At 36.7% G+C, this 12,513-nt stretch overlaps 1 protein-coding gene across 2 annotated transcripts in view; it reads left to right on the forward strand.

The window, feature by feature from the left end:
• The window catches only part of LOC128030896 (tenascin-R), a 116,805-nt gene that overhangs the window by 75,137 nt on the left and 29,155 nt on the right, over positions 1 to 12,513 (forward strand). For both annotated transcript variants that reach the window (XM_052618978.1, XM_052618982.1), the window contains exons 4-9: positions 181 to 654; positions 3,725 to 3,988; positions 6,003 to 6,118; positions 7,777 to 7,927; positions 11,289 to 11,558; positions 11,883 to 12,068. In XM_052618978.1, coding sequence (XP_052474938.1) covers positions 181 to 654; positions 3,725 to 3,988; positions 6,003 to 6,118; positions 7,777 to 7,927; positions 11,289 to 11,558; positions 11,883 to 12,068 — 1,461 coding nt within the window. The remainder of the gene's footprint in view (positions 1 to 180; positions 655 to 3,724; positions 3,989 to 6,002; positions 6,119 to 7,776; positions 7,928 to 11,288; positions 11,559 to 11,882; positions 12,069 to 12,513) is intronic.

The raw sequence follows: 12,513 nt of genomic DNA on the forward strand, positions 1-12,513 counted from the left end.
TCACCCAAGTTGTTCCAAACCTTTATGAATTCCTTTCTTCTTTCTTCAGGTCACCAATCCAGTTTGAATGATTCATGATTCAGTTACCGTGTTTAACATTTGTTTTGTTTTTTATTTCTCCATGGTATTAGATTGAGCAAAAGATGACAGAATTTTCTTTTCACATTTGTTCAATCTTAGGTCAGTTCGACTTCGTCCCTCAGTGTGGCCATGGCACGTTCAGCATGGAGGTTTGTGGGTGCGTTTGTGAAGAAGGATGGTTTGGCAAGAACTGCTCTGAAGCCCGCTGCCCAGATGACTGCTCTGGCCAGGGCATTTGCATCGAAGGCGAGTGTGTATGTGACCGTAACTTTGGCGGTGAGAATTGCTCAGAGCCTCGATGTCCAGGTGATTGTTCTGACAGGGGGTTATGTATTGATGGCGAGTGTGTTTGCGAGGAAGCCTATGCTGGGGAGGACTGCTCGCTGGGCAGGTGTCTGAACGACTGCTCAGATCAAGGAACCTGTGTGAACGGAACCTGCCAGTGCCGACCCGGCTTCCTGGGGGAAGACTGCTCTCTCATCTTCTGTGCTAATAACTGCAGCCAGAAAGGGGTGTGTAAGGATGGTTTCTGCGCCTGTCAAGAGGGATATACAGGAGATGACTGCGCTTCAGGTCAGTGTATGGTTGAATACAATATAAAAACACCCTTGTGTATTCTTATTTCCAGCCCTTCTTGTTGGCAGAAAATTTGTAGACATAACTTATGGGTTTCAGACATTTATTTCCTGCATTTAGTATTTCTAGGACTGTCAAATGCACTTAATATTGTTAATCTAATTAATTGATGTGCTGATTAATTAATCTAATTAATCACACATCATTTTTGGCTCAGAAGGGGGCATCAAAAGTGTTAAATGTGTTCATTTTAAATGGGTTAAATGTGTAAATTCCCTGCCATATTTTTTTTTTACTATTTATATTTTACCCAAAATTATTCACACAAAATGAATATTATATTGACGGTTATTTTATTACTTGATATCATTTCAATATATCTACCTGCCTGAACTACTACTTAAACTTGCTTTGTACCTTTAAATATATTGAAAATAGAACTAAAGAAACAATGCAACATAAAGCCCATACATGTACACAACTGATAAGAAAAGATGCAATTAATATAAACAAAATATGATCAAATGTAATGTTTGACACATAGACATTTTAAGGCAACTGTTTTATCCATAATCCATAATTTTAACAATATGTTTTTTTTTTTTCCTGAAAGGAAACAGAACATCTGTTGTCTTGTTAAATATTGAATAGATTTCAAATAGATGTCATTTAAATGGTCATTTAAATTTGCTGCAAAATTATTATCATGTGTTGTTCTGTTAAATCTCTGTGTGTGTGTGTGTGTGTGTGTGCGTGTGTGGGTGTGTGTGTGTGTGTGTGTGTGTGTGTTTTTTTACAGTATATATAGTACATTGCATTTAATTAAAGACAACATGTACAGTAGAAGTTTGTAATTGTTTTACCATTATAAACATTTATTACACTTTGCTATATAGACTTAGTGGAAGCAGTACAAATATGGTTCCTCAAAAAAAAAAAAAAATGAGTTTATGGATAATTCACATATTCTGCCTTATATATAAGTGATTTTTTTTTTATTTCTGACAAGCTTGGTGTTGTTTAAGCATTTATAATCCACCAAAGAGGAAACTGAGCTCTAACAAAAGCTTGTTTATGAACCTCATTTTCAGAGCATACATTCTCTTTCAAAGTGTTTAAGTCAATTGAAGTTAAACAAGCTAGTGATATTCAACTGGTATAGTTTCTTTCCAATATCAGTGTTTTCTGGGAAGATCAGTAACTGTTTCCCCAGTTGCAGGCACACACAACAGATGCTCAACCCCACAGTAGGCCCCCAACTCCTCCAGCTGTAAAAATTGTGAAAACTCACAGTGTAACACCATTCATTTGTCAAAAGTCACATTCACAGTGAAAGATGTGTCATATTAACCAGGCCAAAGCAATTTCTCCATCACGCTTACCCAGGTTCACGGCTAGCTCGTGGAAAAGACTGGTGAAACCCCACATCGTTGAAGACAGCTGTCATCTCATGAGAGGGAGGGGGAAGGGCAAATCATATTACCAGCCCAGTTCTCTGCCTCTCATTTTCTGCAAGACTGAATGGAGGCAAAATTGCTTATTTCATTGCAATTAGGAGAAAATAGTGGGGTGTTGTCTGTGAGAGGTGTTGGAATACTGCGAGTGGCTGCTCAGTTATTACTCTCCACACAGCTTCAGAAGATTTTCTGCTCTCTTAGGTCTTCATATTATCAAGGGAATAAATTAGGATATTGCTTTCCTCTCAGTTGCTCTATCCCATTTTCTTGTTTCATTAGGCCGATGAAATCATAAGCAAAAAGTATTTTGAAAACAGGTAGCGATGGTGGGGGAAGAAGTAATGAAGGAAATAAGATGAGATGAAAAGTTTCTGAAATTTTCAAATGGTTTAAATGAAGTGATATTTAAAATGTAATTGCAAACCCTAACATAGCACTACACCTACTAAGTCTTTCGGCTATGATTTAACAAAAATAGTCATGACATTATTCTCTACACACTTCTCTACACCAAAACATAGTTATAGGTCATTCTGAAAGACTGTTAGCTGACATATTGTTGCTTCAGTACGTGTCAGTACATAATCTAGACAAGCAAGGCTGCCAATACTAATGCATTTATACAAAGCTGAGATAGAATCCAGTTTGAATGGATTGAGAAATAACTGTTGAAATCCATGGTGAATGACATTTAAAAAAATCAACTCACAACTCGCAAATATATATATATATATATATATATTTGGATTGAAAATCAGTAATGTTGTGCTAATGCTTTTAAATGTATATGTAGAATTATATAAAGTGTGTGTGTGTGACTTTAAATATATATAATTTAAATAGAAATCATTTCCTGATTATACTTAATATGCCAGAAATATATATACTGATTATGCATAATACATTTATTGTTATAGAAAGACATTTCAAATAATTTATGTCAGTTTTCACGTTTGTAAGTGATGAGGGTTTCTTGTGAAAAGTGGAAACTGATAAGCATCCAGTTGGAAAGGCCTTTGCTCCCTTTTTTAAAACTGTATCTAAATATCTGTGCTCCACTTCCTAGATTCTTGTTCCTCCTTAAAAATAAAAGCTTAGCAACTAGATATGGATGAAAAGCACAGATGCTGGAGTTATAAATTTTGCTAAGTATGCACCCTGGGACTTTTTTTCTCTGTTTTGAGGGGTCTGTTGTAGAGGGGGACCAGAAGGAATGCCAGTCTGTCCTGTTCGTGTGGAAGTAGCTGAATTGCTTTCTCAAGTCCTTAGTAATTCCCTATGGGCCACTTATAGCTACTCCTATGAGCCCAGTCTCAGGAGGAACTCTCGTGTGTTCTGGAGACCCTGGTTGTTTCTTAGTCTCTTGGGTAGCCCAAATGGGGTTCTCCATCTCTTTTTCAAGTTCACTACATTCAGAAACATCAATGTTGGATGATTCTATCTATTCATCTTTTTTTGAAAAGCATATGAGAAGAAGTAGTAAAACACTTTGCAGTGTGATTTGCCTGAGATCACATCAGATAACTTTTATTTCCCGTCTCCTCAGAATGATTGCTTTTTGATCAGAATGATTCATTTTCATGTGATATCCTCATTCTTTTTATACACAGTGTCACCTCCTATGAATCTGCAAGTTCGGGGAGTGTCCGAGAACAGCATTGATCTGGAGTGGGAGGGGCCTGTGATCCTGACAGACTTTCTCATCACTTACGCACCCACAACCCCTGGTGGAGTCCAACTGGAGATCCGAGTCCCAGGAAATGTTACCAACACCACCATCAAAGGATTGGAGCCGGGTCTGGAGTACACCATCAATGTGTACGCGGTGATCGACAACATCATCAGTGCCCCACTGAACACCTTAGTCTCCACCTGTGAGTGCACTTCTCTCCTGAGAGCTCTTTTATTCCAAGAACATCTGTGTTTTGGTCAGATAAGGCTATTTTTTTCTATTGAAATGTCTGAGGTGTTTTGCATAGAGCTTGTATCTGACATTTTCATTGTAAGTGCATTGTTGTTACCCAAGCATGACCCAGGTTTAATAGACCTGGATGAGAGATTACACACTCCTTCACAGTCACATTTGCACACACACACACATACCTCATGTTGTTTCTTCAGAGAAACAACTGGCTGTCTTTGCCAACAGGATATGATTAGACACCCACCACCTGGTAAGTAGCAGTGCCAGATTGGCAAAATGCTAGAGGGCCTTTCGAATGCAGTCACTGCCTGTCAGCCTTGAGCAAAATGCCTCAGCCTAGAATAGAACACATCATAACAAACATTCCATTATTTGTGAAATGCCAGTTGGGCATTCTACAGACAGTCATAAAGCACCACAGTCTGGCCTTCTGTTTTCTTACATTTTTGCAGGTCATTCACGATAATAAAGATAATTGGAACTTAATGAATTTGAAAGAAATTGCTATTTGCATGTGGCATCTGGCAGGCATCAAGATCTTGCTTAGACTTCTGAGATATTCAACTAGTGAAGCCATAATTTCTGTAATCTAACAAAGATTAGACTTTTTGAACATTATTGCCCATTTTCTGCATTTGAAGCTTATGGTTGCAGTAGCCAAAATCCTGTGCAGTTAATAACAAGAAAACATATTGCAAGGAAGGAATTAATAGATAGAGAAAGTAAGGAAGGAAAGAAAGAGAACAATAAAATTACAGTAAAAACAATAGGGCTGGGAGGTATGGCGGTATATATCGTTACCATAGTATAAAGTGTCTATCGTCAAAGATTTTGCCATAGCATTGTACTACATTAAAATGTATATACATGAATAAAATGTATACATATATAAAATGTATAGAGATATAAAAAATGCATGTATGAATGAAAAATTTAAGAGTGTGAAGTGCTAGATGTTAGATTTAAAGAACTCAATGCAATGACACAATGCGCAAACACAAAAAGCGCCTCTCTCAGACAGCATGCAATCGCAAAGTCAGATTTTTTTTCTGTCTTATAGCGCTTGAATTGTCAGATATATGCATAATTATATTAAAATATCTGTCATGTGGAGTACTTATGTAAACACAGTTGGCTTTGTGTTCTATACATACAGTTGGGTAAAAACCAGTTTGAGTATATTGGATATGTGCAGACGGTCTTAAACGGACAGCAACCTAATTTATATGCTACTGTCTGTGGCATTAATGTTAATCAAACAACAAAAGACAAAGAGAAACTCGTTCACTGCTCTTGACTGAATCACTTTTGGATCTTTCATTAGAATCAATTCGTATTAGATTCTAATACTGAAGACTATGCAGTGTTTTAATTTCTGTAATATTACTACATATAATCTATAGCTGAACATTTTAAAGTTTGTTTAATACATTTTTTTGCTCTACTGTGTTTTTAATTTTTAAAATAGTCTGACTACTGACAGAGATTGTTTAGTAATACTTATTGTATGACAGTACACTTTCTTACAAACCTTTAAAAGTCATCATATACATGGAAGAAGCAGAACACTCCCAGCAGAAATAGTGTTTTATTTAGTTTCCAGGATATCATTTTCGAACCCTCTTGAGGCTCTTACAATCATTGACACTGAAAGGGCTGGAGGTTCACTTGTGTGTATTTTGAAATAACTGTAATGCTATTTCCCGACTTCTATTCTTTGGGTTTCCCGACTGCCTCCTTTATACAATAAATGTAAACTATTAAAGAAGCATTGCATGTTTAAAATATCTGGGGAAAATAAAATAATCCTGAATATGTCTGCAAAGTGAACCTCTCTGAATCCACTGCTCTCCTTTTATGGAGCTAAAAGCAGAGAGTAAAGATCCACCTTAGCTGAGAAAAATGTTGATTTATTGAACACACACAAGACGGAGGCCAATAATGCATCAATCTGTACCTTTTAGATCTCACGAATCCAGACGGTTTACTCTTCAAATCCATCATGGAGACGTCCGTGGAGGTTCAGTGGCAACCCTTAGACTACTTGTTTGATGGTTGGGAAATAAGCTTCATTCCCAAGGTAAGGCTTTCCTTAAAAGGTCACGCTTCATTTGGTTCTGCCCCTGCTGTAGCTTCTGGGATAACAACACTAAGGTTCTGGAATCTTGTAGCATTTTTGCCACCTTGTAGTTCGACAACAGTAAACAAGAAAACTGCAATGTAAGGCTTTGACAGACATCTGTAAACAGCTGATAAATTAATGCTTTTTGAAGCCAAAGATGATTCAGTTTCTGACAGGTGCCTCTCAGCATGATAAAATGTCAATCTGTTCTTGTTCGAAAGAGAATTATTTTGTATCATGGCGGAAACACAATACATCCAGGCAAAGATTTTCTCATGAATCCCCTTTCAAATTTTCCACCTGGAGAAAGGACAAGCCATTTTTAGCATGTGAAATCTGCACCCTCACAGACAGAAGAAAAACTTCCAGCTCCTGCATGCCAACAAAATGTGGGGCTTGTGCTCGGTGCCTCAATATGAAATAGCTGTGGGAGACATCGCCGTATGCAAAACAGCATGTCTCCTGTGCAACATACCTGTCATTTCACATCGAGGTGAAACATCTCTCCCCATGTACAGTATAACAAATATGCATTAGAGCTCCTTGAGGCATTGTTTACTTCGTTGGGTTGTAGCATTACTATTAAGACCCAGTCATTGAATCTGTAAACACAGATCCCTCCAACAAAAGACATATCAGAGGTATGCTTGTGTGTAATGGAAACCTGTAAAGTGGGGATTATGATTTACTTAAATGGTTCACACAAAGGATTTCCATTAGCCAGGGGATGATTTAGCAAATCTATTTGTAGACAGTTTTGTTAGTTCAGTCGGGTAATAGCCACACATTTTTAGGACTCTTGAAGAGTGCAGTATTCTGTCCTGTGTTGAGAAGTCTGCGTCTCATGCCACTGTCTTAACTTTCAACAAAATCTATAGCTTATGCCCTGGCAAAGTGAGTTCATGAGTTTCATAGATCCCTCATTTTGTTGGACTAAAAGAAGAAAATACCTTGGAAACAAAGTCAAAAGCCTCTTTCAAGGGAATAGGAAGTTGAATACAAAGAAGCTGATGGTTGAGGGCAGGGGGATCATGGTGCACTTCAATCTTCCATCGGTGAGAGGGTCTGCTAAGAGTACTGTGCATGAGAGCCGACTCTGGTAAGCCTCTAGGGAAATCATATTAGAAGTGGAAGTCATATCCTCGGTGGATTAAATCCTACAAAGCATAAGAGCCTGATTTTCCACAGTATCGTAATGGATGTGAGGGCAGGGACAAGTATGGGTGCGAGTCAATGGAACAAAAAACAAAGGGAAATAGGCTTTTTAGAACAGTCACATCTTCTGAAAGCCTCACGCTCTTTGATATTGCTTGATTTCACAAGCGTTCCAGGGGAAGTTAGCTGATGTCTTGTGGGGCGCGATGTATCAAACTCACAAAGTGCTCTGCTAAGCGAGTTGGGAGAGAAAAACATGGCTCGATTCGATACATCAAACATCTGGCGGAATGCATCTACACTGAAATTCCAGCAGCTTCTTTGTTTACACAGCCGACTGCCTCCTGAAAACAATCTCTGTCGTTTCGAGCAGTGTACTGCATGCCTGCCTGCACTCTTCTGCCAGAATTGTGAAATGTGATATATTTTTTGTGTGTGTTTTTATCTTGTGCACGTCAAAGGACAATGATGGAGGGATGACAGCACAACTACCCAGTACCATCACGTTGTTCCACCAAACAGGGCTGCGGCCTGGGGAAGAATACACTGTCAACCTTGTAGCCTTGAAAGACCAAGGAAGGAGCCAGCCTGTTACTGCAACCATTATCACATGTATGCCTCTCACTCATTCTCATTGCGTTTATGCAATTATACTTTCATTCAAAGCCTTTTACAGTGAAGTAAAGCAATACCCTGACCTTGGCATTGTTAGCACCATGCTCTACCAGCCGATCTATAGTTACACCCACGCCTTGCAGTTTCATTCTCCGATAACTCAATGTTGTTTTTTCTTGAACTTGCTGTATATATCTTTGATTTTTAATGACCTACATAAAGTTGTTTGTGCTTCCCACTACATGCATTTTCTCATTACCCTTACAATGTCAGTATATTGCACCTTTAGTCAATAAGTTCTGTGCAAAATTCTATAGTGCAACTTAAGCTTTTTGTTCAGTAATTGTTTCTGAGGAACTTTCAGACCATTTGCATAGCTCTATGATAATAAAAAACGAATGCATTCTTATAGTAATTCATTATTTTGAAATTAGTTCTGTCATCCTTCAGGAAATGTACCTCCATGTTCCATCATAATATAAAAAGTAATACTAGACACCTTTTGTCCACTTTACTGATACATTACTTATCATTTTTATTTTGCCTGTTTGCAAATACTTTTATATTATATTATATTATATTATATTATATTATATTATATTATATTATATTATATTATATTATATTATATTATATTATATTATATTATAACAATTAACTAATTAATCACACATTTTTATTACATTAATTGGGATTATTGACGATTAATCCCTTGAACATGAAAATTTTTAAATATGCTTTTATACTGTAATAATTTCACATTCAATCTTCAAATTAATGTAAAAATAACTTAAAGACAGTATATATTATATTATATTATATTATATTATATTATATTATATTATATTATATTATATTATATTATATTATATTATATTATATTATATTATATTATATTATGCCTTATTTAGTATCAGCCATGACTGAATTAACTTTGCTCAAGTTTTGTGATAGTGTGTAGATACTCTTAGTGTGGAATGGCAGAACAGGATGTTTCATCATTGATGGAGACATAAAAGTTTGCAAAGCAAACAAATGCTCCTTGGGCGGAGTGCAGGGTGATCTAGTTTACCGTTGCTTTCTGTGTGCTATGAAGATGAAAGCACGAACAATGTGAAGTGTTTTTCCCTTCAGGATACTCAGCCAGCTGAGTCACTAGTGTCTCTTTTGTAGATGAAGTGATTTTCTCCACCCATCTGCCATGTCCTGTTGTTTTTTCCCCTGTCCTTGGTGCTGAAATCAGTAGTGCAGCAGTGAGGCTGAACCGAGGGCTCACCTTCAAACTATACTACGAACACAGTCATTTTGCTGTTAGTCTGCTGACAGTGTGTTGTCAGAATGAAACACAATTGCAAATGTGTCTGACAAGACATGCAGGAAAAAAAAACATACAGCCAGTGATATAGTGCACTCTCTTAGGAAGGTATGTAAACAGATCTTTCAAATGACGTGTGAGAGGGGCCGGGCTGGGCTGGGAAGGCATAAACTTCAAGGAGGTTTCACATTGTTTCAGCTAATGGAAAATGTCACTATGATGAATGGGTGAGTCTGCCAGCAATTATGCACTTAATGTAAACTTCACCCAAGAATTCTTCTTCTGTCACTTACAGACAGGAGGGTTAGATTCAATTGAAATTTTCCTGGACAATTGAAATTGCATGTCTACTGTGAAAACGCCATTAATTTATATGGGCCTCACTGTCGAGCATAATTAAAGAGGCATTAATTATGCATGCGGGTCCATTAATATTTCACGCGTCCACTGTGGATACCTTATTGGATAAAGAAAGACAAATTTGATGTCACTTAATTATTTATGTGTGCAAAGATTTATCTATCCCCGGAGAAAGCCTGGGAAGACGAGTTTTCGCTAAGCATGCGCTCGGTACCTCATGAGTTTGGTTCATTGTAATAATGCTTAAGCAACTAAAATAAAAATTTTTTGGGGATATGAAAAAATAAACAGTAGTCTACTGCCTGGTCTCTGGTGTGTTCAGACTTCAAAATGAGACTGTGCTTGTGTGCTTAGAATAAAACCAAGAAATCACCCTTGTGGATTGAATAGGCTGTGTAGAGAATTGCAAGTAAATATTCCCTTGAATCTGAGGTGACATAATTTCCTCATACTTGGGGTTCCTCCTAAACCCTTGCGTTTGAATAAGGGGGTCACATTATGTAGTTGTAATATTCTTTAGGGAGTAAAAATGGCATCATATGCAGTATATTTTGTAGTCTTATCTTTCTGAAAGGTAAAGGTAGAACTCAGAGTAGTCTCACTTGGTCCAATTAGTAGTGTTTTGCATATCACAGCAGATTGAGATCGAGGTATGAGATGAGCAGAAATGTTGAGGTCAAAAGTTCCAGAGATGTTCATCTTCCTTCACAATACCTGTTTCTGAGGCAGATGGTCATGTTGCCCTATATAAAGAAGCAGGTTAATTATTCACACAGCCAGTTAGCGTCTTATTAAAAGAGCCTGTTGGAGGCTCAGCATGGCCACTTGATTCAGTCGCTTGAGTGTGGGTTTGCAATGGGACTGCCTGCTGTTAATATCTGGTGAATATTACTGACACTTTCTCATGTACTGTACTTGAAAGCAGGGATAACTTATAGGTGAAGTGTGTAGTTTTCATTATTACCATATATTTTACAGTTTCATATGACTTCAGGTAAACACTGTGAGTCTCAGTTTTCAAACATGGTTTGGTTTAAGCGGTACAACTTCTGGCTTAACCACTGGTATTTGTCCCAAGATTCAGTGTTTGGCAGCTTAGTATGATCTAGTTTGCTGTAATACCAACATCTTGCTCACTTGACAGCCATTCCATGTATTCAGAGGTTTTTTTTTATCCAAGAAACATATACATTATCAAAATTTCAATAGGTATTTTCTATATTATTAACTCCTATATTAAGGGTTTCAAACCTTTACAGAGCCAATGACCTTCACCCTTTTTCAGTATAATTTTATAATGACTGTACTCATATTAAGATTATATCATACTGATATATATATATATATATATATATATATATATATATATATATATATATATATATATATATATATATACATTCTTTTTATTTTTTGTATTATTATTATTATTATTATTATTATTATTATTATTATTATTATTATTATTATTATTATTATTATTATTATTATTATTGTTGTTGTTGTTGTTGTTGTTGTTGTTGTTTTGGATGTCAGAGTTTAAAAGAAAATTCGATAAGTTTTTTTATATACCCAGGCTCCTCAGACTTATGGATGAAAACCCTTCTAGCATATTGAGAAGCTGACTTATCTTACATCGGTTATGTTGTCTTAAGTTGTTAATTTGTTTGTTTTTTCCATCAGTGATTGATGGGCCAACACAACTTGTTGTACGAGATGTCTTAGACACGGTTGCCTTTGTGGAGTGGAGCCCACCCAAGGCTAAAGTGGACCAGATTTTATTGCGGTATGGGCTGGTAGGGGTGGATGGACCAAAGACCATCTTTCGCCTGCAGCCTACTCTGTGCCAGTACTCCCTCCAAGTCCTGAGGCCTGGATCCACGTATGAAGTATCAGTCAGTGGAGTCCGGAATGGCACTGAGAGTGAAGCCATTTCCACAGAGTTTACAACAGGTGAAGGAAAGCAGTTCTGACTGTGTAAATTATTTTTTACCATTCACTTTTGGTTTTAGTTTTCACATTCTTTATTTTAGCTATACTAACATCTTTCATTCAAGTAGAGTAGGTCTGCTTCATTTATATTAACATTTATGTTTGATTATATTGATAATCCATCTTTCTATGATCCATTTAAGTAACTAGTGTATTATCGATTGTGTCTTTTTTCTTCTTCTTTTTCTTTTTCTTTTTCTTCTTCTTATTCTTCTTCTCCTTCTCCTTCTCCTTCTCCTTCTCCTTCTCCTTCTCCTTCTCCTTCTCCGTCTTCTTCTTTTTTAGAAATCGATGCACCAAAGAACCTGAGAGTGCTGTCAAAAACTTCCACTAGCCTGGAGCTGGAATGGGACAATAGTGAGGCAGATGTAGAAGGCTACAGGGTGGTTTACAGCACACTGGCTGGTGATCAGTATGACAAAGTCATTGTCCCACTCAACGATGGCGCCACCACCAAAACTACTCTCACTGGTAAACTCAAAACCAACTTTCTTCTTTATTTCATTGTACTGTAATATTCTATACAATTTCTAAACAATTTATTTTGGTATCTGACATAAATTTCAAAAATTATTATATTATAAGGTTATTATATTATAGGATATAGAACTAATACTTATATATATAAAGGATTGAGGTCTTCATTTATTTTTATTGCTTTGAGTTGAGGTCTGTACATGTTAAGTACATTATAAAGGTATTTATTTTCTCCCAATCAAGAGTTGTGATCTGTATGTGTGATCTTTTTGGTATTCTTAGGAATTTGTACATAAAGTTTGGATATGCACTGATACAGACAGTTTTGACTTTATGGCCAACTTTAAGACCCTGAATCCTTAGTATAGGTTTACTGTCTATAACGACTCAAATTTGCTGACATACATACATTTTTCTTTCTATAACAGCTTTCATGCAA

This window comes from Carassius gibelio, chromosome A2 (genome assembly GCF_023724105.1).
Source record: "Carassius gibelio isolate Cgi1373 ecotype wild population from Czech Republic chromosome A2, carGib1.2-hapl.c, whole genome shotgun sequence".
NCBI classification, from domain to species: Eukaryota; Metazoa; Chordata; class Actinopteri; order Cypriniformes; family Cyprinidae; genus Carassius; species Carassius gibelio.